Genomic DNA, 21160 nt, shown 5'->3' with positions numbered 1-21160 from the left:
ACTCTGCAATTTAGCAACCTGAACTACTATATTCTATTCACTCAACCATGACAAATTAATCTTTTCCATGCAAAACATGCACATATACACAAGCTATTAATTGTATAATTCCTGTACCACAATATATAGATGCCCTTTTTGCTCTTACTGCTTGCAGGTGCTGCGAGTACAGACAGACGTCTTCAGACTAAATGACATGTCTTGTCATAGAAACACTTTGCAGAAAATTTATTATCTTTCTATTACTCTGCCTTTTGGAGGATGGCTGTGTTTAACTGTCTTTCTGTGACTGAATGTGCTTTGTGAAAAGGAAAGAATCTCTTACAGACTTCTTGGTTTATGTGAGGTATCCTCCAAACATCAGGCTGCCTGAACCGAGATTAAGATTTCATTCATGTAACTGAAGTGTTCCAATGAGCTCAGTCTCCGGAAAGCAAGGTGATCCTACAAGGTCATCTAAGTGAAAATTTCTAGCAGAATCAGATTACCTGGAATTCAGTCTTACAGTTGTCCAATTCATGCTATCATTTCCAAACATTCCAGTCAGCATAAACATGCTTACTTGCATCATGACCTGTGCTAAGACTTTCTCTTCACCACTGACTGATCCATCAAAATCTAGAAGCAAATACTTCCACAGAGACAGCAACAAACAATTATCCTCCAAGGTCCCCCAAAGGTCCACATATAAGTCCTAATATCTAACACAGTTCTCAAAATTAAAAAAAAAACCACATTTTTACAGGTATTGCACAGTTCATTTCCTTTGACTCACTCAACTTGCTTTAGTCATCAGTTTCTTTTTTTAAAGAGACATCAATTCAATTATTAGAAACCACTTACTGCTCCTGAAAAATGGTAGCAGATGGCAGAATTGCCAATTCTTCTAATTTTTTTAACACTACTACATCACCCAAGATCTCTCAAACACAAAAACCCCCATGCTTTACTCAGTTCACTCAAATTTAACCTCAAATACACAATCTTCTACTAGCAGACGCCCAGCTACCAGCAGGTGACAATCACTGTGAGTTCAGGAGGTTTCAACTGCCCCCAGTTTCTTTTAAAAAGACCTCTGTGAGGTGGGTGAGAAGAGTGCTTAATATTCTTTCCTTAGGACCCCAAAGCACCTAGAATGAGCCACAAACTAAAAGCACAAAAGCATCAAGGTAAGTCATCTAATCAAAGCTGGACAGACTACCTTTTTTCATTCTAGAACATGGCCTTTGTCAAACACATTTCTGAACAAAATTCTGTGGGATTTTAAAATAATCAAAGAGTGATCCCAATTCAAAGCAAACTCCTAAAATCTTTAAATGTAGAAGCAACACTGGGGAAAATTCCACTAAAAAAAACACTATTAGCCTATGCCAGGACTCTGACTTATGCTCTACTAGTTTTTAATTAAGACATAAAATCTTCATTTGGGGCATCATATACTCTCAGAGAGATGAAAAGTTCCAAATTACACATGTGGACATACAAAACTTTTCAAAGTGTCTTCTGGGGTGGGGAAGAGGTAGGGGATTAAATCTCTCTGTAACCCGACCACTGCTACCTTACCTGCAGGATAAGCACCCAAGCAGAATTCTGAGAAAATACAATGCAAAGAAAATCCTCACTCTTTTGGAATATCTTGACTTAAAAGAGCAACTTGAGAGGAGGCAGGGCAATACAAGTTCAACAGAGAACAAGCTTAACAGTCTTTAAGATGTTTGGCTGAGAAGCAGAGCATAAAATTTGCTATCAGCAGACCCTTGTCTATTTTCAGGTCACTTAAATGTATATGATCCCTTCTACCCACATTTAAGAGGTCCAAAGTTGAAATAAACAAGAAAAATATGTTCATGAGAGCGAACTCTTGTGGATTGTCAATAAATAAAATTTTTCTAAACTCACTATAATTTCTATGGAGTAACCAAATACTACAGATAACCACAACATTATACACTGAGACACAGAGGCTGAGTGCTACTGAGCAATTTTACTTCCCTCATCCTGCAGAATACATGATGTTGTTCTGGACGAGTAGTGTCAATTTCTTCAAGAGTTGTAGCTTAGGAGTTGTGCAGCCCTGCTTCCCATCGACATTCTTCTTGCATTCCCTCTATCTAGTCTGGAACTCCATGTCAGCAGAGAAATGTCTTCCTGCAGGCAAGAATGAACAATCTCTCCCCAATTACAGAGTCATGTGTGGGCTATATGCAATTTTCCAAACATAAAAGGAAGGTGGGAATTTTCTATCCCTACATGAGCAAGCTAAAACAAGCCAACCTGCAGATGGAAAGGATCAAAGCACCTAAGTCACCTGAAAATTAATCCCCTTCAGGAATATTCACCACCTCCCATCCACACATATGATATCCCTTCAGTTCCTCCCAGAGCAAAAAGTCAGTCTTTGAAATTAGAATGATTACCCAGAATACTGTCATGGTTTGACACTGGCCAAATGTACACACATCCATGAAAGTCACTCACTCATCCTCTGCTACAGCTGGGCAGAGGAGAGAAAAAAATTAACAAAGGATTCATGAGCTAAGGACCGGAAGAAAACACTCCAAGGGCTCAACTTAGAGATACAAAGTGAGTTTATTACTAACAAAATCAGAGGAGGATAATGATAAGTAAAATAAACCTTAAAAAACACCTTTTCTTCCCCCAACACCTCCCTCCTTCCCACCGACAGTGCAGGGAGACAGAGCATGGGGGTTTTGGTCAGTTCATCACCTGAGGTTTTCTTCTGCTACACAGGGAGAGGAGTCCTTCCCCTGTGGGTCCCTTCCCATGGGAGACAGTTCTCAGCGAACTTCTCCAGCATGGTTCCAGTCTCACGAGCAGTCCTCCTAAAACCTCCAAAAACATACCCCTCATTTCTCTTTGAGGGGCTATGTTTCTTCCCTTTCCATCTCCAGATATGCACAAGTAGATAGCTGAGAGACAATTTTAGGCCCATTCTCTACCAAACCTGATATTATGCTTTGTCAAAATGATTCATTGCAGCTTCAGACTGGAAATGGCACCCACATCACGCAAGTGTCATTTTCATATGTCTGTCCTTTCCAAAAGCTAAAATAGCAAAACTAGTATTTATCATCTGTAACACAGACTCTTTGAAACAAATTTATTTTATAGAAAGAAAAAAGTACAAGCGAGAAGCTAAATATGTTAGGAAAAGCAACTGTACACATAAAGAGAGGTAGTTCTAATATTGCCATTTGAGCTGCCACTGCTCTGTGGGAAGAGATGGGATATAGTTGAGTTGCGGGCTGTAGGACCTGCCTGCAGAGGCACGTGGCAGCACAAAGGAGGATATGGCAGCACAAAGGAGCTTGTCTCCACCGGACCCTGGGGGGAGGAGGTGTCACACGGCAGACCCCTACGGAGAGGAGGCTGCCAGGAGCTGACAGATGGGTGAACAGCGAGTGATCATCCCATAGAAGGACATTTAGAAAGTGTGTTGCTGATGTGGCAACACGGTCAGATAGTGAGAATTGCCATGTAAGGAAATACTGTGCCTTGAAAAAGTGTAAAAAAACCAGCTCATTTATTTGAATAAACAATTCAGATTCCCTGCTGGTCTGGGTCCGTGCCTCAATCCCTGACAAATGCTGCGCCCTGTGAGGAGCTTATTATACACCTAACTGTGCATCCATCGGTGAGCCCTGTGGGACTTGAAGTGCTGTTGAAAGCAGCAGGAACGCTGGCCAGAGATCAATCCCTGCAGTTTTAAGCGAGCCACAGGGGACATGGGGGCTGGACAGTCCTCATCAGACAGCCATGTTTTCGAACTTACGTCTCATTTACTTGAAAAACATGGAAAGCCCCCCCAATCCCTTTAAATTATGCTGCCTTGGGAGGCTTCCAAAGCGCCCACACGAAATCCGAGCACCACCTTTTTATCGGAGTTATGGGACCGAGTTGTGCAAAGTGACACAGCACTGACAAAGCTTTTGTGTCCATGGAGGACAGCATGCAAGGCACTCACAGCACATGCAGCACCCGGAGACCAGACAAAGAAGGATGCTTGTGCCACCACGGCAGCTGTGGCAACCCCTTCTCCACCGCCAGCAAGCGACTGTAAGTCTGTCGGGGCTGTGGAAGGCAGAGTCCAGGGTTGCATGGTTCTTCGGGCTGGCCACGAAAAACCGATTAAGGCACAGCAACACCCGTCTGCTCGCTGCGGGAATTGCTGGACTCAGCAGGGAAGGAAATTACCCCTCCGACGTCTGAGAGAGAAATGGCTGCGAAGGCAGAAGCAGAGCCGCCCAACTCAGGGGGCGGGGCACAGGCAGGCCAAGGAGAAACAGGCGGTCCTGGTGCCCGGCCGAAAGCGGCGGCACAAACCAGTGGTCCTAAAGCCCAGCCGAAAGCAGCGGCGGAAACCAGCAGTCCTAAAGCCCAGCTGAAAGCGGCAGAGCGTAACCCCCTCTCTGCCAGACAGTGGAGCAACGTCCAGCAGCAAAGCAGCTTCTGCAGTTTCGTCGCCTGCAGAGCCAGAGCCAGCCAAGGGCTGCCAGAGGTCAGCCCCAAGAGGGGGAGAAGCACTGAGAAATGATGCAAGAAGTAATCAAAAAGCTTGATGACTTATCTACACGGCAAGACGCGCTAGAGTCCAAAGCTTGTGATATTACACCATCAGTACTGTGGCGTCCCGTGGTCCTACCGGTCAAGTTAGCACTCAGAGCTCCTACATTCCCGTCAGGAGAATCAGGCACAGTGCCTACAACCCCTCCCTCCCCGCGAGGGGAGGTGCAGCCGTCGTTTCCATCAGCCCCGACAGAGAGGACTGACCCATTGCGAAGGAGATGGAATGGAGTTATCCGTGATGCAATCATTGAGAGTGATTGGCAAGCAGTGAATGCCCTCACTTGCCCTGTACAGATACAAGGGGACACTGCAAAGTGGGAACCCCATGACTGGAAGATCTTGCAGCAAGCCAAGCAAACGGTCACCACGCATGGCTTGCGGTCTGAAGCTACATGAAGCATTCTGCAGTTTATCTTTACAGCAGATGTCCTGTGTCCGAATGATTGCATCAGCATCGCACAGCTTTCATTAACCCCTTCATAGTTCCTGCTCCGGCTAGCACAAGAAGAAGCTAGCAGACACCAAGGTGACACACAAGACCCACTATATGCACTCCAAGCTGACATGCTAACTGGGAGCGGGGCTTATGGAGTGACGGTGACACAGCTGACCATGCCCGTAGTCATTCATCAGTTGTCACAGACTCTTGCCCACAAAGCCTTGTTGTCAGTACCTGAAAAGAAGTCTCCCCCGTTTGCAGCAGTCCGACAGGGGCTGTTGGATCCATATGGTCAGTTCATCGACCCTTTGTCAGCAGCCTTAAAGGATGCAACTGAGCTCTCTGAAGAGCTCCAAGAGCAAATGTTCCGAACACTTGCCTTTGAAAATGCGAATAGGCAAACTAAGACAATTCTTGCCACGCTGCCCCAAGGAGCAGGTGTACACAAGATGCTCGTGCATGCTAGCCGTGCAGAACAGTCATCTCAAACAGCTGCTTTTATTGCAATGCTGCAGAATGTCCTGCAACAACAGGGACAAGTCATCGCTGCAGCACTGACCAGAGGGGTGCCCAGCAAGTGGTGCCGTGCTACGCATACAGGACCCTGAAGTGAGAAGGTGCAGTCAGCATCAGCTCCTGAAGAAAGTGACGCCACTACCATAACAGCTGGAACTCTGGGACCTCCGTCCCGAGAAGCTTTGGGAGAGGCTGCAGACGTGTTTGAGTGAGGGAGCTGAGAACTTGCCAGATCCACCACTCTCCATAGCAGGAGAAATAGTGAGACCCTGGGGCGAATGTAACAGCTGCCCTAGGTGGTTGCTAGTGACTTGTGGTGGGTGTTGGGGAAACCTCTCCAAAGGCAAAACTAAGAAGGAGAGTTGCGTAAATTCTTGGGTATAGCTCCAGACACAGAGGTAGAGTGGGGAATTGTTTTTTGACTGTCTTGAGACAAAGGCATTGGTGGACATTTTCAATCAGCTGGCTGCCCATTTAGATTGAGTGAAGGCAGTTAATTTGGCTAGCATCTATGTTTTTACCTGGTGCTTCAGCAGCCAGGGCTCACACTATTTTGCATAAACTTGCTTGCTGGGCGAGGGATGAGTTAAACATAACTTCACAGATGCTTGACGAGCTAAGTGCAGATGTTACTAGTGTTAGACATGCAGTATTACAAAATCGGGCAGCCATTGATTTTCTACTACTAGCTCACGGGCACGGCTGTGAAGAGTTCCAGGGTATGTGCTGTATGAATCTTTCTGACCACTCTGTCTCAATTCACAAGCACCTCTCTGACCTCCAGAGTGGCCTACACAGCCTTCGGGAGACAGACGACCCTATTGGAGATTGGCTTAACGGTCTGGGTATCACTGGATGGCTGCATACCTTGGTAGTAGAAGGCTGCCAATTGCTATTTGTAGTTATATTAGGCTTAATAGTACTTGGGTGTATTTTTTCTTACCTTAAAGCGGGGCTGCAAAAAATCATCGACCAGACCTGGGTTGCCCAAAAAGAAAACGGGGGATATGTAGAAGAATTCCTTGTGGAGTGGGGACATAGGATACCCCAGGAGAGCTTGGGCATCCCAGGGCTGTTGCAGAAGTACCCCTGATGGGGCCTCAGGCTGAAGATAGGCCTGCAAGGCACCTGCTAGCTGGCAGTCTTGAACAGCCTTGGGAAAAGGTATACACTGGTCAGCTCCCCCACTGCTTAGAGGCTTTCTTGTGGGAACTTTGCAAAGTATAACTTGGTGAAAGTAAACAATAAAACTGGAGCACGATGCTCAAATCGTATCGGTGTTCGTGTCGTGTCTCAGGCCGGCTCTCCTGCACCTGGGACCTCCCCCCCGCTAAAGGCGAGCACATGGCAGAGACAGGAAAAGGCAGTGAACACTGTGCCAGCGACACAGCAGATCTGGCAGAGCAATCGCGGCTCTCTGCATGTGGGAAGTGAGAAGATAGGCCAACAGACCTCTGCAAGCCGCCCGACCCGCGCCGCTGCCTGACCCGCGCCGCTACAGCCAGGGCTCACATCTGCTGCAGACCCTCATGAGCTGATGCCATGCTGGAGAAAAGAACTGAGTGGACCGATGGCCCCTTCCTCGGGGGTAGGAGAGCTGCAGCATTTGCACCGGCTTGTGCGGGAGCAGCTGCGGGCTAGGCATGTCACTCTTGCAGCTGGTCCATAAAACTCTCCTGTTTTCCTTATTCAAAATGTTGCCACAATCCTGGACCCTATGTCAAAGACTGCTTTTTTACCGTAGCACCTTATGACCCCCCTGCATTGTTTTGATTGCTTTTTGTGATGGATAATAATTCTGATTTGTAAGCTCTTTTCAAGCAGAAATTAACTGATAGGTTTTTTCAAAGTACTCTTTTCCTACTTGAAGAAACTGGAAGAACAGCTCCCACATTGCTGCTTTCCTGATGTAGAAAAGGCTACCACTGAAATGAAAGACCATAAGCCTCTCATTCTGCAGCAACTTCTGACTCAGGGCTTGTTACCTTTTGAAACCACTTAGAGAGTTAATGTTATTATAATTGTAATGTCCAAAGCGCAGACTTATATACATTCTGTGAAATGGTGAAGTATTTAAGCAGTTGAAGATAACCACTTTGCTTATTTTTGCTCAGAGAGTGCTTGTTGTTCTATTTGATGTACTGTTTTACTGTTCATAGTAAGAAAACTGCATGTTATGTTACACATTTTCCAGAATTTGGTAAGTTGAAATAAGTTCTTGTTATGATTGATACCCTTTCCACATATATTTTTGCTTCTGCCCATACAGGTGAACGTGCAGAATGGGCCCATAGCGCTCTCAAGTCCATACTGTTAAAACAAAAAAAGGGGGTGCAAAGATGAGGTATACTCCCTATGAAAAACTGCAAAAAGCTTTATATGTTCTTAATTTTTCAATCGCATTCAGAATGATCACAGGCTCAGGAAAAGCTGACATATTTGGTAGGAATCTTGAAAGTGGAAAATGAGAAGGCCCCTTTCCGTTGATAACCTGGGGGCAAAGATACACTTGTGTTTCCACAGATTCCAGTGCAAGAGTGGTCTGACCAGCCTTGGATACTCCAGCTTCATAATCAGCTTGTGGGGAAGATAAACTCTTCTGAAGTCATATTCCTAACTGATATTAATAAAGTTTTAGGCAATTTTGTAGGTATTTTAGGGAAACCCTCTCAGTCAAGGCTTGAGGCTCTGGCCAAGCCCTAGCCCTGGCTGACTGAGGATTATACCATCAGACCCAGGTGTTTCTGCCCTAAAGGCATAATCAAGTCACTGACTTGTTGATTTGATCTTATAAAAGCTGGACCCTCTTTCAAAGTAAACTTGGAAGTCTTGCCTGGAAAGACTCTCCAAGTCTTCGCTATGAAATAGGACCTCCCCACAATTGCAAACTGTGGGTGATGGTAAAAGTTTTAGACAACTTTATGTTGTTTCTCAAAGTTCCATCTGTTTAATCACTGTCTCCATACATAGGACTAGTTATTGGGTGTTTTCATCTATCCCCCTGTTCACAGGAAAGATACTGCTTTTGTGAGGAATGGAGCTTATTTGGTTCAGGCAGTGGGCCAAACATATTCTAATGTTAGAAGTGTTTTGTTTCATGATTCTTGTTTGTATAAAACAAAAAAGAGGGAATTGTAGGAAGAGATGGGATATAGTTGAGTTGCGGGCTGTAGGACCTGCCTGCAGAGGCACATAGCGGTACAAAGAAGCACATGGCAGCACAAAGGAGTTAGTCTCCACCGGACCCTGGGGGGAGGAGGTGTCACACGGCAGACCCCTACGGAGAGGAGGCTGCCAGGAGCTGATAGACAGGTGAACAGCGAGTGATCACCCCATAGGAGGACATTTAGGAAGTGTGTTGCTGATGTGGCAACACAGGATAGATCACATAGCGAGAATTGCCATGTAAGGAAATACTGTGCCTTGAAAAAGTATATAGACCAGCTCATTTATTTGATTAAACGATTCAGATTCCCTGCTGGTCTGAGTCCATGCCTCAATCATCAACACTGCTCAAGTGCATTTTACACAATACTTTAGATGTCAAACTCTTTTGCCTCTTTCTCTTAAGGCAAGCTGAAAACTATCATGATTTGGAGAAGGCCTTCACAAGAGATTCTGCTCTGCTAAACTATGGACAAAAGAGCTACACACTTGCGAAAAAAGTCTAAAGAATCTCATTGTTAACATAAATGGCCTAGTTTCATTCCTACAGAAGAATCAAAATTCCCATTTTTAGAAATGGTGTTAGAAATAGGATACCTAGTAGTTGCTCCAGTTGGTTAGAGCTAGAGTAACAGAAATACAGCAAATTCTCACCATGTAAGAACATTGGCTAGATTAAGGAGGCAATGCTCCTGTGAGTTTACAAGCAAATCTATCCTATCATCCATATTACATTCATCAGTTCCGCTGTGCTAAAGAGTATACCATTCTAGAAGTTGTCACATTTTATTAGCTAATAGATCCAGCTACACCTGAAATACTTCATTATATCAGCTCTCTCACACTGAGGTTGCACTCAATCTTCATGTGAGCATAACACTCTTCCAAAAAGTGCACGAAAACTTCAGTTCTGAATACAGTACATCAGTTACTTGAACGGAAATTCCCAAATCTATTAGCATGTACAGAAAATTTCATGGACATAGTAAACAAATAAAACTGGTGCCCAATTTGGTGTCATTAAAAAATAAATGGAGCAAGCTGACTACTCTTGGGAACTGTCTTAAGACAGCTCATGACTTACAGGAAGACCTTGATTTGCTCCACTTGCATGCTTCATTTCTCTCACCACTTCAAGTATAATGAAGTGAACAAACATGCCTGCTCAAACATTCCAGCTGTTTTGAAATATTTTTCCTTCTCAGCTCTACAGGTCTCTAGAACACTACACGTAACTGTAACAGCACCCAGGCATAACACCCAGATGCATAAGTGAAAGCAAGTAAACTGAACAATCCAAAAATATTAATACAGCCAATGCTCCCTCTGCAAGCACTGTAAAAGAAGCATCCATTTCCTTGAAGACTTCTCCCACAGCAGCAACACCCACAGCCTTGTTCTAAGCACAAGGATGCACAATTCCACCTGGTTAAGCAACATCAGGCATCACCATGCAAATGAATGCAACCTGAGAAATTCAAGTTGCTTTGCAAGCGGTCAGAACAGTAATCAAATCCCAAAAGACAGAAAATGGATTCAAGGAAGCTGTGTCAAACTCTTTTCCTTCATATCATTTTACTTTTCAAGCTATGTTAGTGATGACTATCTCAGTATGAGTCAATACAGCAAGAACATGTGGCAGCAAAGTCTGCTTTGCTTATATTCCAGTCCTGTGCTCCAAATGTTAATCACCACATTCTTTAAAAACAAAATGAAAACAAATCAAAAAATCTATTAAAAGGAAGGAACTAACCCTTGCCCTCCCCTGCTACAGCTGAGCAGAGGCGAGAAAAAATTTAAACGAAGAGTTCATGAGTTGAGATAAGGACCAGGAGAAAACACTCCAAGAGCAAAACAGGCTCAACTCAGAAGTACAAAGTAAATTTATTACTAACAAAGTCAGAGGAGGATAATGAGAAATAAAATAAGCCCTTAAAAACACCTCTTCTTCCCCCAACACCTCCCTCCTTCCCACCGACAGCACAGGGAGACAGGGCATGAGGGTTTGGTCAGGTCGTCACCCGAGATTTTCCACTGCTCAGGGAGAGGAGTCCTTCCCCTGCTACGCCATGGGGTCCCCTCCCCCAGGAGACAGTTCTCCATGAACTCCTCCAGCATGGTTCCAATCTCACAAGCAGCAGTCCTCCCAAAACTGCTGCAGCATGGGTCACTCTTCCACGGGGTGCAGTCCTCCAAGGACAGGCTGCTCCAGCCTGGAAGCAAGGGGCCCCTCTTGATCACTGCCTCTTCCACATATCCACCCACTCCAGCACGGACACCTCCCTCACAGGCTGTGGGTGGATCTCTGCATACCCGTGGACCCCCATGGGCTGCAGGGGGACAGCCTGCCTCGCCATGGTCATCACCACAGCCTGCAAAGGAATCTTGGCTCTGGCACCTAGAGCACTTCCTGCCTCTCCTTCTCCACTGACCCTGGTGTCCCCATGTTGTTTCCATCACATGCTCTCACCTCCTCCTCTTCTCCGACTAGAAAAAACTGTGCCCCCACTTTGTTTTGATTTTCTTCTTAAATATGTTATCACAGAGACATTACCATCATCTCTAAATGGCCCAGCTTTGGCCAGTGGCATATCCATCTTCAGACCCATCAGGGATTGGCTCTGCTGGACATGGTGGAAGCTTCTAGCAGCTTCTCACAGAAGTCATCTCCATGGCCCCCTTGCTACTAAAAACCAGGCTGTGCAAAACCAACGTAATTTTGCTCACATTTCAGTCCAGCTCAGCCTAACCACATTTTCTGCATTAAGCAGAATAACTACATTTTCACAAAATCTCACTACTGCTGGGAACGTAGTCTGGCTTCAAAGCACACAGATAAAGGTGCTAACCAGGACAACTGGGTCTTTGTATGCAGTGTTAATTCATTGAACTGGTTGCCTTCTTCACAAATGAGCACAAGCCATTAGAAAACAATTCTCAAAGATTCTTCTGATTATTTATCAGTCCCTTCTAGCAACACGTGATCTTGCACCACATGATCATTGACCTTTTTGAATCTATTGTCTTAGACTAGACTGTGAATCAATGTTTAAGTCCTGGTTTTCCAGTACTGTTCTGTACTTGCACATTTGAGATGTCACAGCTGAACACAGCCACTCTTTCCCAATTAGCCCTCAAATCCTCTTTCTTGGTAAGTGGTATGCCATCTCCTGCAGGCCATAATGAAAGCTGGAGTGCCTCATTAACTAGTCTCCAGTTTTCAGAAAAGGTCAGTTTGTTGACATACTTTATGACCCTAATATACAAAGAGAACAGCTATTATCTTTTCAGGGAAGAATGAGAATCTGCATTTCAAAATAAAATAGAGTAACAGCATGTATACACACAGGGAACAGTCAAAGTGTTTCAATGACATAGAAATAAAAAGCTAAAACTGCAATTTTTTATAATTAGTTTTCTTCAAAGTATCTTTGCACAGCAGAGAGAGCAGGTATTTAACAAAAGAATACTCCCAAGCAAGAGCTAAAAGATTTTGACACGCTACTCTTGAACTTCCTGGGAAAGGGGGTTTTAACTGGCTTCTGACATAACTCCTCTAGAGGTTCATTTCCTAGATGGAACTATAAATCCCATGATGCACTTTATCAACCCTAACAATAAAACTACTGTGCTTCACCAAAGCCACTCCTTGGAGAAAAGTCCAGTGCTTACCAAGGCTGGGGGTGGGGGCAGGGGGGAGAGAATATCACAAATCAAGCACATTACAGAAAGCAGCACAGAAGTAAAAGCAAAATATTAGATTGAAATGCAGAATTTTTAAGCTGCAAAAGGCAAGAACTCTATGGAAGAATATTAAGTGTCAAGCCAGAATTAAATCTATTTCCTCCTCTGCCCCATCATCATGCATCTTGAAACACATAAGTAATTTAATATAGACAGACAAATCCTAACATAAGATTCAAGCTTATACGTTTAAATATACTTCTGGAAGGCAGGCAGGCAGGCAAAGGAGCAGCAGGGCAGCACCAAAATATTTTACGTAACCACAGTATATGAGACAGAAAGACAAGTAAAAGAATATTGGCATCCATAAAATATTGCAGAACCCAAAAAGCTCTCAAAATAACACAGAACAGTCAGAATCAACTGCAGCAAGGCCACTGCTGCATATCTGCTGACAGGGAACACCTGCAAGGTTACAAAAAGCACAAAACATGCAACTCCTTTAAAAACAACTATAGAATTGTTAGTCATTTCTTTCCACAGTCATAACTTATAAAGAAAGTGTGTAAGACTTGCCCATATTTACTTCCTATATTTTACTTATGGATTGAATATGCACTTCTAAAATGTGCATGTTGCTGATATTTAAAAAACAGTTCTTTCAACAAACCATACTCAAAGAGCAAAAGCAGCTAAGATAGAGTAGCAGAGTTTTTTAGATGCTTATAACCTTACAGCTCAAAAAAATCCAATAATGGGGCTAGACCAGACAAAACAGAAAGGAATTTTAGGAAACAGGCTGATAACAATCTCAGTGGTTCAACTGAAATCTACTAATCTAAACATTTATTACTTAAAATCCAGTCTACTACTAAAAAGAAACACACATTTTCCCCCAGAGCTTGATATTAAACCTAACCTTAACCCTAACCTATTGAAATTGCCACTGGAAATGCCAGGTTTCCCAGAACCTGCAGTAACAGGCTGTACTTGATTTTTGATTTTCCAAAACAAATCTATCTCAACTGAAAATAGAAATAGTCCTAAAGGCTGAGTGTGGCTGATAACTGCAAGAACAATTGAATGACTGCAAAAAAAAGATAGCATGCCTCAGGAATGGCTTGTTTCTAACTTAGTGAAATACTCTGTGTTCTTAAAGGAAGTGTTTTCAGAGGTTTTTCAAGCACAAATTAAATTGATTACATACTAAAATCAATAGCAAATTATTAAACCATAGACCTAGGTTGTCATTTCTTGACCACTGCAACAGTCTATGTGTTTATTAGCTATAATCTGGTAACAACTCATTCATCAAAGCCAGAGGGAACAGTTTGTTACCAAAATCCAGGCAGCTAAAGTTTCTTCATGTATATATAATAAATTTAAAAATATCAAATTACCCATAACCTGGCAGATGTACAATATCAACAATTTGTTAAAAATTACATTTCAATTGCAAACACTACAGAAAAGTTCACATCCACCAGGTAAACAAAACCTAGCACGTATTTTCAGAAAATCAGATGTTTCCAGAAGTACACAATACCCACAAAGATATTCTTTGCTCTCATAGCTACTATTTCCAGGATACTGACAGTTAGAAAAGTATCCTTTAACAAGTCACTATCACCCGTTCATCTTTAAAACCAGACAAAACAAAAGCTTGTATGCACATAAGCTGTATTTCCATGACTAACTCATTTGCCATTAGGGGAAAAGTCACACCAGGCTGCGGAACACAGATCAGGTCTCCCTCTTCACTAGCTCCATGAAAGGCAGAAAACAAGGATGCTCACGATGTGGTACAGAACCTAACACTGCTAAAGCTAGGGGTTACAAACCACCCACCTCTGGGAGAAACCTCTAATGGAGTAATCCATTAGCTTGTGGATCCATCCAACAGCTAGGAATGCCTGACTTGAGCACATCTCACTCTCTCCTGTTACAGCAATTGCACTTCTTACTAAAGCACTGAAGCAGCAAGGGGATAATCTGCATGTACAGCATCCAAAGAGGCAAGACTGGAAGCCTTGTAAGCTTCCAGTAAGCTTACAAGCCAGTAACACTGGCTAAGCCAGTACACTGCTCTCTGATGTGGAAGGCTCACCTTCAAGCTCCTTCTCACCTTTTCTTCCAAATTGCAGATGAACACCCCAAACACAGTGCTGTGGTATCTGTCTCTTCTTGGCTCTCTGAATACTGGATTATTTACCACAATGGTCTAGTCTCAGATTCCAACACCAATTTTACCCCCCTTCTTCACAGTGGGTTGCCCTCAATTCCCCCCATGCTGATAAACTACCAACTTATCTGTAACAGCAGCAAGCTATCTCTGCTAACCACTACAAACCCAGACACGACCCTGAAACAGGAAAAAACCTCAGTATGTCAGAGGATTGAGCTACTGACATTACTACAGCCACAGGACTGGAGATGGAGGATATAGCCACTTCTGCAAGGACAAGAAGCAACAGCAGTATCCGGACACTGACCAGCAGCATGAAAAAAGGTGTAGAATGTAGCATGCAGCTCTCTGGGCCCTCCTCATCCCCTCCAGAGAACAGGTGGCAAGCCAGATGGAAGTGTCCTCTGCGTCACTTTCAACTGCAGCAACTTGCTGAATCACTAGAACAGAGATACGGAAACCTGAGTGCACAAAAAAAGCCCCAAAATGCACTAATCAAGATGAATAAGGATGATTAGGACACAAAAATGTTCTATTTTCACAACCAAGAAGACTTGCAAAAACCTGAAGTATTTGTCTGCCGAAAGATAAAAGGTGCAACGTGCTTTATATGGCACAAAGAAACACTGATAGAGAAAATATTTCAGCAGAGACCCTGGTATCCAACAAGGCCATATTACATATATATAAATATCCCTTGTCAAATTACACACCAGTGATTTCTTTTTACCTTATCTCCTCAAAAGAATTTTAGTAGTACTAGCTGCAGAAAAAAAACAAATACAGAAAAGACCTACAGAAGAAGGAAGCCAACCCATTTTACTTCAACTAAAAAGACAGCTGTAAATACACTTTTTCTATTGATCAATGAGAATGTGCTTACAAAGCATAGAGTCTGAGAAATGGTATGCAAGGTACACAAGGCAGTTCAATGGTACATTGAAAATTTTATGTATGGTCTAATGTACATTCTTCCTTGTATTGAAAGGAGATCAAACTCACATCACAGGATTCCACAGTTTCCCCAACTAAAATTACCTCCTTCAAGAAAAACAATAATACAGCATTTTAATTGAAAGTAATGTCATATGTCTACAATCACCTTTTCACTCTGCCTGCAAGCATATAGATTTGACCAAATAAGGAGGAAAAAAGATGGCCTCTACTCTGCATTTTTTTTGTTTGTTTCTGTGGTTAAGGCTTAAAAGTTATCATCACCAAAGTTTTCTTTTTTCAGTAAATTACTGCAAGACAGAAAGTTAAATTTAAAAAGCTAAGCTTTAGAGGTTTCTCCTGAACATATAAAACCTCATAGGCTGTTCTCCAAACACCACCATTCTTTTTCTCATTCCCCAAATCACAAATAAATACATTCCTAAATGGATTCACATCCTCTTTCTGCCATCCCCAAAGCTAAGAGAGTGTCTGTGCAGCTCACAGAACTACAAACACATAACAGCATCTCTGTCTCTGAGGCTGCTTAATTTCCTCAGATACTTTTCAGTGGACGTACACTGAAAGAGGCTGCGTCAACCCATCTGTCCATTAGATTGCTGCCTATCAATCTGCCACTTTATGCCTCAAGCAATTCATTATCTCAATTCTGTTATCACACAGGTCTATACCCGCAGAGTAATTAGATTGTAGCATGGTGGGGTGGGCAAGATGAGAGAGGGGGTAGGGAGCAAAAGAAAAAAAAGGTGGACACCTAATCCCTATGAAGCAAGGCAATGTTAATTTCCTATCGCTGGCAAATCACTACAACAGACCCTGCTGTCTATGAAAATTCTGACTTAATATATCAAGCACAGAAAGCTATACTCTTTTCCATAAGTTAACAAGTCCTAAGGATGCAAATCCAGTTATTATCTTAAACTGTGAAAAAAATAGCAACTTTAAAAGCACAGTTATATGGTAAAATACATCAATACACAAGACTACCAAATAAAGTGGGGAAAAAGGGTGAGGGGGCACTTACATGCATTAAGTGTATTACCATTATCACTGCAGAGTCCCTCACACTACCATAAACATAAGAAAACGTCAGACTCCCATTTATCAGAAATAGCAGCCTGCTCTATCCCTAGGTGCAAAATACCATATCACAGGCTGTTTTTCTGAAACTCAGTTTTTATTCATCATCAAATGGCAGGCTTCACTTTGCGGACATTGGCCTGCCAAAACTTTTAATAGCTTTGGCATTTCCCAGATGCTTGCTTTCTCTACCCCTCACTAAAATAACTTGCTGCCAAACACCTGCAAATACTTACAAATCCCTCTAACAGGCCTGCTGTGTAAGAAATAACTAAGCAGGAACCAAACTAACTTTCAGAGAGGCTATCCAGTCACCTGGCTTGCTTCTCATCTTCCAGCCACAAAAGTACTAAGACCAGGAGAAACAACACAATAAAAAATCCAAAACCCAGCCCAACCAAACAAACAAAAAAAAAAACCAAAAAAAAAAAATAAAAAAAACATTAAAAAAAAAGCTCCCCGTCTCCCACCCCTATCACACATCTTCCTTCACAGCTGGAGAGTCTCCACCAAGAAGTATTTTCCAAGAGAAGACTCTTCAGCAATAGCTCAGGTGTGTAGCTGATACAAATACTCTCATTATGATATGGTAACTTCTGGTTACTTTCAGTCCTGTATTTGAGCCCTCTGCATGAAGGCACAGGAACTAAGGTTAACTTGACTTGAAAGGCTTCTTCTTTTCTAGGCTTCACTTCCTTGTTGCTGGTCAGGTTCAGCCTATAGATCGACACCAGTGCTAAAAATGTCGACATTTCCAGATGGTAAACAACAAGAATTGCTCTGCAGTGCCATTTCACTCAAACAATACATTTTCACTCTTAAATCATCAACATGAGTACCTTACCTAACATACAGATAAACACTTCCACTGTGATTTTCATAACTTTGCTCAATGCCAGATGCCAAGGCCAGTGCCAGAATTAGGACACAAGTTGACTGACGCAATATTTTAAGTTGAACTTAAAGGGCAAAATTGTGGCAAATAAATAAAGCTGTAAACTTCTGACAAGTTTTGCAAAGCTGATGCATAAGGTACATTCAGTGCTGATTACTATAGGAGAAATTGTATATTCTCAGTAAGTACTCAGTAAGGATCAGAAGATACTTCCAAAATGCAAATGAGTTAACAATCCTGCTCTTCAACTGGCAGCAAGAAAAACACCACTAGAAATTCTCACCAGGAATAAAACTGAACTGTAAGCCCTAAAATTAAATGCCTAACCACCACCTAACTAGAAATTATTAAATTTCTACAGTATTCTTACTGACTTTTAAATTAATTTCCTTATATTGCTTTTCCTTCATTACACCCGTTCTGCAATTTCAGAACCGCTCACTATTTTAGTTACCATCTCTGTTTTTGGTAAAGACTATATTTAGGAGACACTTAGATAATAACAAGGCTTTACCCAAATAAGTGCCACCCATCTCTCAAAAATACCAACTCATTCTTTATCATTACGGACACTTCCAGGGAAGTCAAACAAAAGAGAGTAAGAGACTCCCCATCAGCTTTGTCTAATGCAAAAGAAATTGCTGTATTTTTCCAATATTCTGCATTATTATATCTCAGTGGTATCCTCCAATCTTCTGCTAGCCATACAGCTTATAGTCAAAGAGGCAGATAAGCCTGAGGAATGGACTCACGTGCTGTAGGTACAAAAATGCTGCTAGCGAGGATTTTCTTGTTATTTTCTAAGTCCATGAGAGACTTTTCTCTCTCACAGAAGAGGTAGCAGGGAATGTAAACAACCAAGCCACCTGCAACCTTGAAAGGTCTTGTTTATGGTATAGTAGAAAAATATGTTGACAATGGATGTTTTAGGATTTTAGCCAATCACCCCCAAGGGGTGGCTGGCCCTTTGTCCAATTAGACTATGAAGAAAAAAGTCTATAAAAGAGTTTGTAAAATAATTAAATAAATCAATCTTGCTGCACAATTCCTGCCTGCTGGATCTTCTCCTCCTCCTCCTCCCTATGTCTGCGGGACACAGTGATATACCGTAGGAACCAGGCCTGCGGTAACAACATGCCACCCTGCAAGCAGCCCAGAGAGAGAAAGAAAAAGATCCCTGTTGTGGGTTCTGTGTTCCAGATAGAAATATTTTCTGAATGACCAGAAAACAAGAGCAGGCCAAAGAAGGTAATGCCAATGGTGACAATATCCCAAAATATCACAGTTGTTTTAGTAAAAAAAAGTGTGACCGGCAGAAAGGTACTTTGGATTAAATCAGAGATTGCAAGGAACACTGATTAAACCATTTGTGGCCACTGCCTTCTCTAAATAATCATTCCCTGGGGCACATACACAATCTAAGCTGAAACAGAATGTTTTAACTTAACTCATAGAAAACTCTTGGCAATGCAGCACTGATTAATGAGCACGTGTACTTTCAACAAATTATATGACTAATTAAATCTTCCAATAAACATTAGAAGTAATCAATTTAGTTACACCAAAAAAAAATATTTTGGCTATGTCGGATGAAAAAGCCCACTACCTTCAATACTTCAGAGGTTCTCTTTCACAGCTTCAACCTCATAAAAAATATTACTAGTTTAAGCAAAAGTCCTGCTTAGCCTAGACTAACTGCAGCAATTTCTTTTAAAAATTAGCCAGCTTAAGTCATCTCTAATCAGCTAAAGTTGAGCAGCATACAGAAATTTCCTATCAAATATCACATAAAATAGACCAAAAGCCCTTGTAGCTCTCGCTACTGTTTCATTTCATACCTGGTACAAAGTAAACACCGCAATTACAAATGTAATCAGTACTACCAGGTACTTCTGAACATGAAAAAAAAAAAAATGCTGTTAAACATATAAGCAGCATTGCAAAACTTTAAAAAAAAAATCAAGTAACAGAAAATACTGTAGTCCTCACCTAATCCTAGGCTTGGAAATGTGACTCTTGGTTAAGGTGCAACTCCTTATCATTCAGGAGACCACCCGACAGGGAGGATCACAGCTCTGGAGCCTAAACCATCCAGCCTGTACTACTGGCCAGCACAAATGTCAAAAGCTGTTTAAGACCTGGACTTTTGTCAGAAGACACACAAAGATCCTGAATCTCGATCCTCAGTATCTTTAAAAAGGCACCAGAAAGCTTCAAGCAGCTGGAAGTTTTAGCCAGCGATGGCAAGACACTGCCAACGGTTCAAAAGCGGGGCTTCGGGAGAGATCTGGGTGGGTACCAAAGACAACACCATTTATCACACACACCAACAGATGCGCTGCAGTGGTTCGGGGCAGCCTCAGCAAGGGCTGTCTGTGGACGGCGACCCTAGCAGCCAAGCGTGGGGGCGGCTCCCTGCTGGCGGACGCACCTCAGCCCCAGACAGAGGGTCCCCCTGCCTGACAAACCCACAGGTTTAAGTAACTTTCTAACAGAGAAGCGAGTGCCTGGCCACTAAATTGCTCAGCATAGAGAGCGCTAGCTTGACTACAGAGATACCGGAGCGCCTTCCCGCCCCCTCGGCCGGAGCCTGCCTGCGAACGGCACGGCCCTCAGCCCCGGCGCCATCCTGCCTTCCCTGAGGCGGCGCTCCACCACCTCTGCCCTCCCGGTAACATGAACTCGCGAACACTGTCCCAGTAGACGGCGCTCCCGATCCCTCTGAACTGCCCCAGCACACACACACCCCACACCCCCCCCACCCCACCGCCGGGAACTACGCCCTTCCTACCCTAACGCGCTGCGGACCGAGCGCCCGGAGCCCCGGCGTCCGGTAGCGGCGGCTCTAAGGGCCGCCGCCACTCCTCCATCCCCACCCAGGCGGCCCCGCGGCCCGCCGAAGGGCCTCCCTCCCCTCCCTGCCGCCGGATCGCCTCCGCCCCACTAGGAACAAAGCCCCGCGCCGTCGCACCGGCCGGATGCGCTCTCATTCCCGTGGCTCACGACGGTCGACAGAGTTTACCTCGTCCACCCAGCTCCACGACAGGACAAGGCGTCTCAGCCGATGCAGGGATCCCCCGCCCCCAGCGCCGTACACACTTGTTTTTATTTCCTGCCCTCCCTCCCGCGGCGAGAAGCCTCCACTGTCTCGATCAAGGCTGAGGAGGAGGCGGGGAAGAGGCGCGTAGCACTGCCCCTGGGGGTGCGGGGCAGCCTTGCCGTGCCTCGCTGCCCCTCACCCTGAGGCGGCGACACCGGCCCCCTCCTCGGACGTGCTACCTTGGCGCCATCTCCCCGCAGCAGCCTGACTGCCCCGTTCGGAAGGCTGGTCTGCTTGGGAGAGGGGTAGGGGAGCTGCAGACGAGGAGAGCGCCGCTATACCTAGGGCCCTGCATGGCTGGGCTTTCCTCCCTGTACCCCAGCGGCTTTGACCTTAAGTGCAAGGCTAGGAGTTGCAGCTCCTGGAACAAGAGCATTTACTTCTCTTCGGGGCTGCTTGGCGTGGCTGCCGGCAGAGGAGTGAGCCTAACACCCATGAGCAGCCACGTGTAATGAGGCCAAAATCAATTAGGTGCCGAGAGGTCTGCACCTGTTAGTTTCTCAGCACGGCATCAGAATGCAAAGATGATCCCTAAAATCACTGCTTAGATGCTGC

The 21160-nt window shown here is 43.9% G+C and overlaps 1 protein-coding gene across 10 annotated transcripts in view; it reads right to left on the bottom strand.

Annotated features, from left to right (window-relative positions):
• Nucleotides 1-20956, bottom strand: part of TNS3 (tensin 3) — a 218302-nt gene extending 197346 nt beyond the window's left edge. For 2 of the 10 annotated variants that reach the window (XM_069007883.1, XM_069007885.1), the window contains exons 1-2: nucleotides 20528-20597; nucleotides 14884-15016 (exon numbers count right to left, since the gene is read on the bottom strand). In XM_069007883.1, coding sequence (XP_068863984.1) covers nucleotides 14884-14916 — 33 coding nt within the window. In that variant the 5' untranslated portion in view covers nucleotides 14917-15016; nucleotides 20528-20597. The other 8 variants (XM_069007893.1, XM_069007894.1, XM_069007886.1 and 5 more) reach the window with 6 other exon arrangements.
• Nucleotides 20957-21160: the final 204 nt, after the last annotated feature.

This window comes from Aphelocoma coerulescens, chromosome 2 (genome assembly GCF_041296385.1).
Source record: "Aphelocoma coerulescens isolate FSJ_1873_10779 chromosome 2, UR_Acoe_1.0, whole genome shotgun sequence".
NCBI classification, from domain to species: domain Eukaryota; kingdom Metazoa; phylum Chordata; class Aves; order Passeriformes; family Corvidae; genus Aphelocoma; species Aphelocoma coerulescens.
Note: the sequence above shows the minus strand (reverse complement) of the source record. Positions and strands in the feature narration are given on the sequence as shown.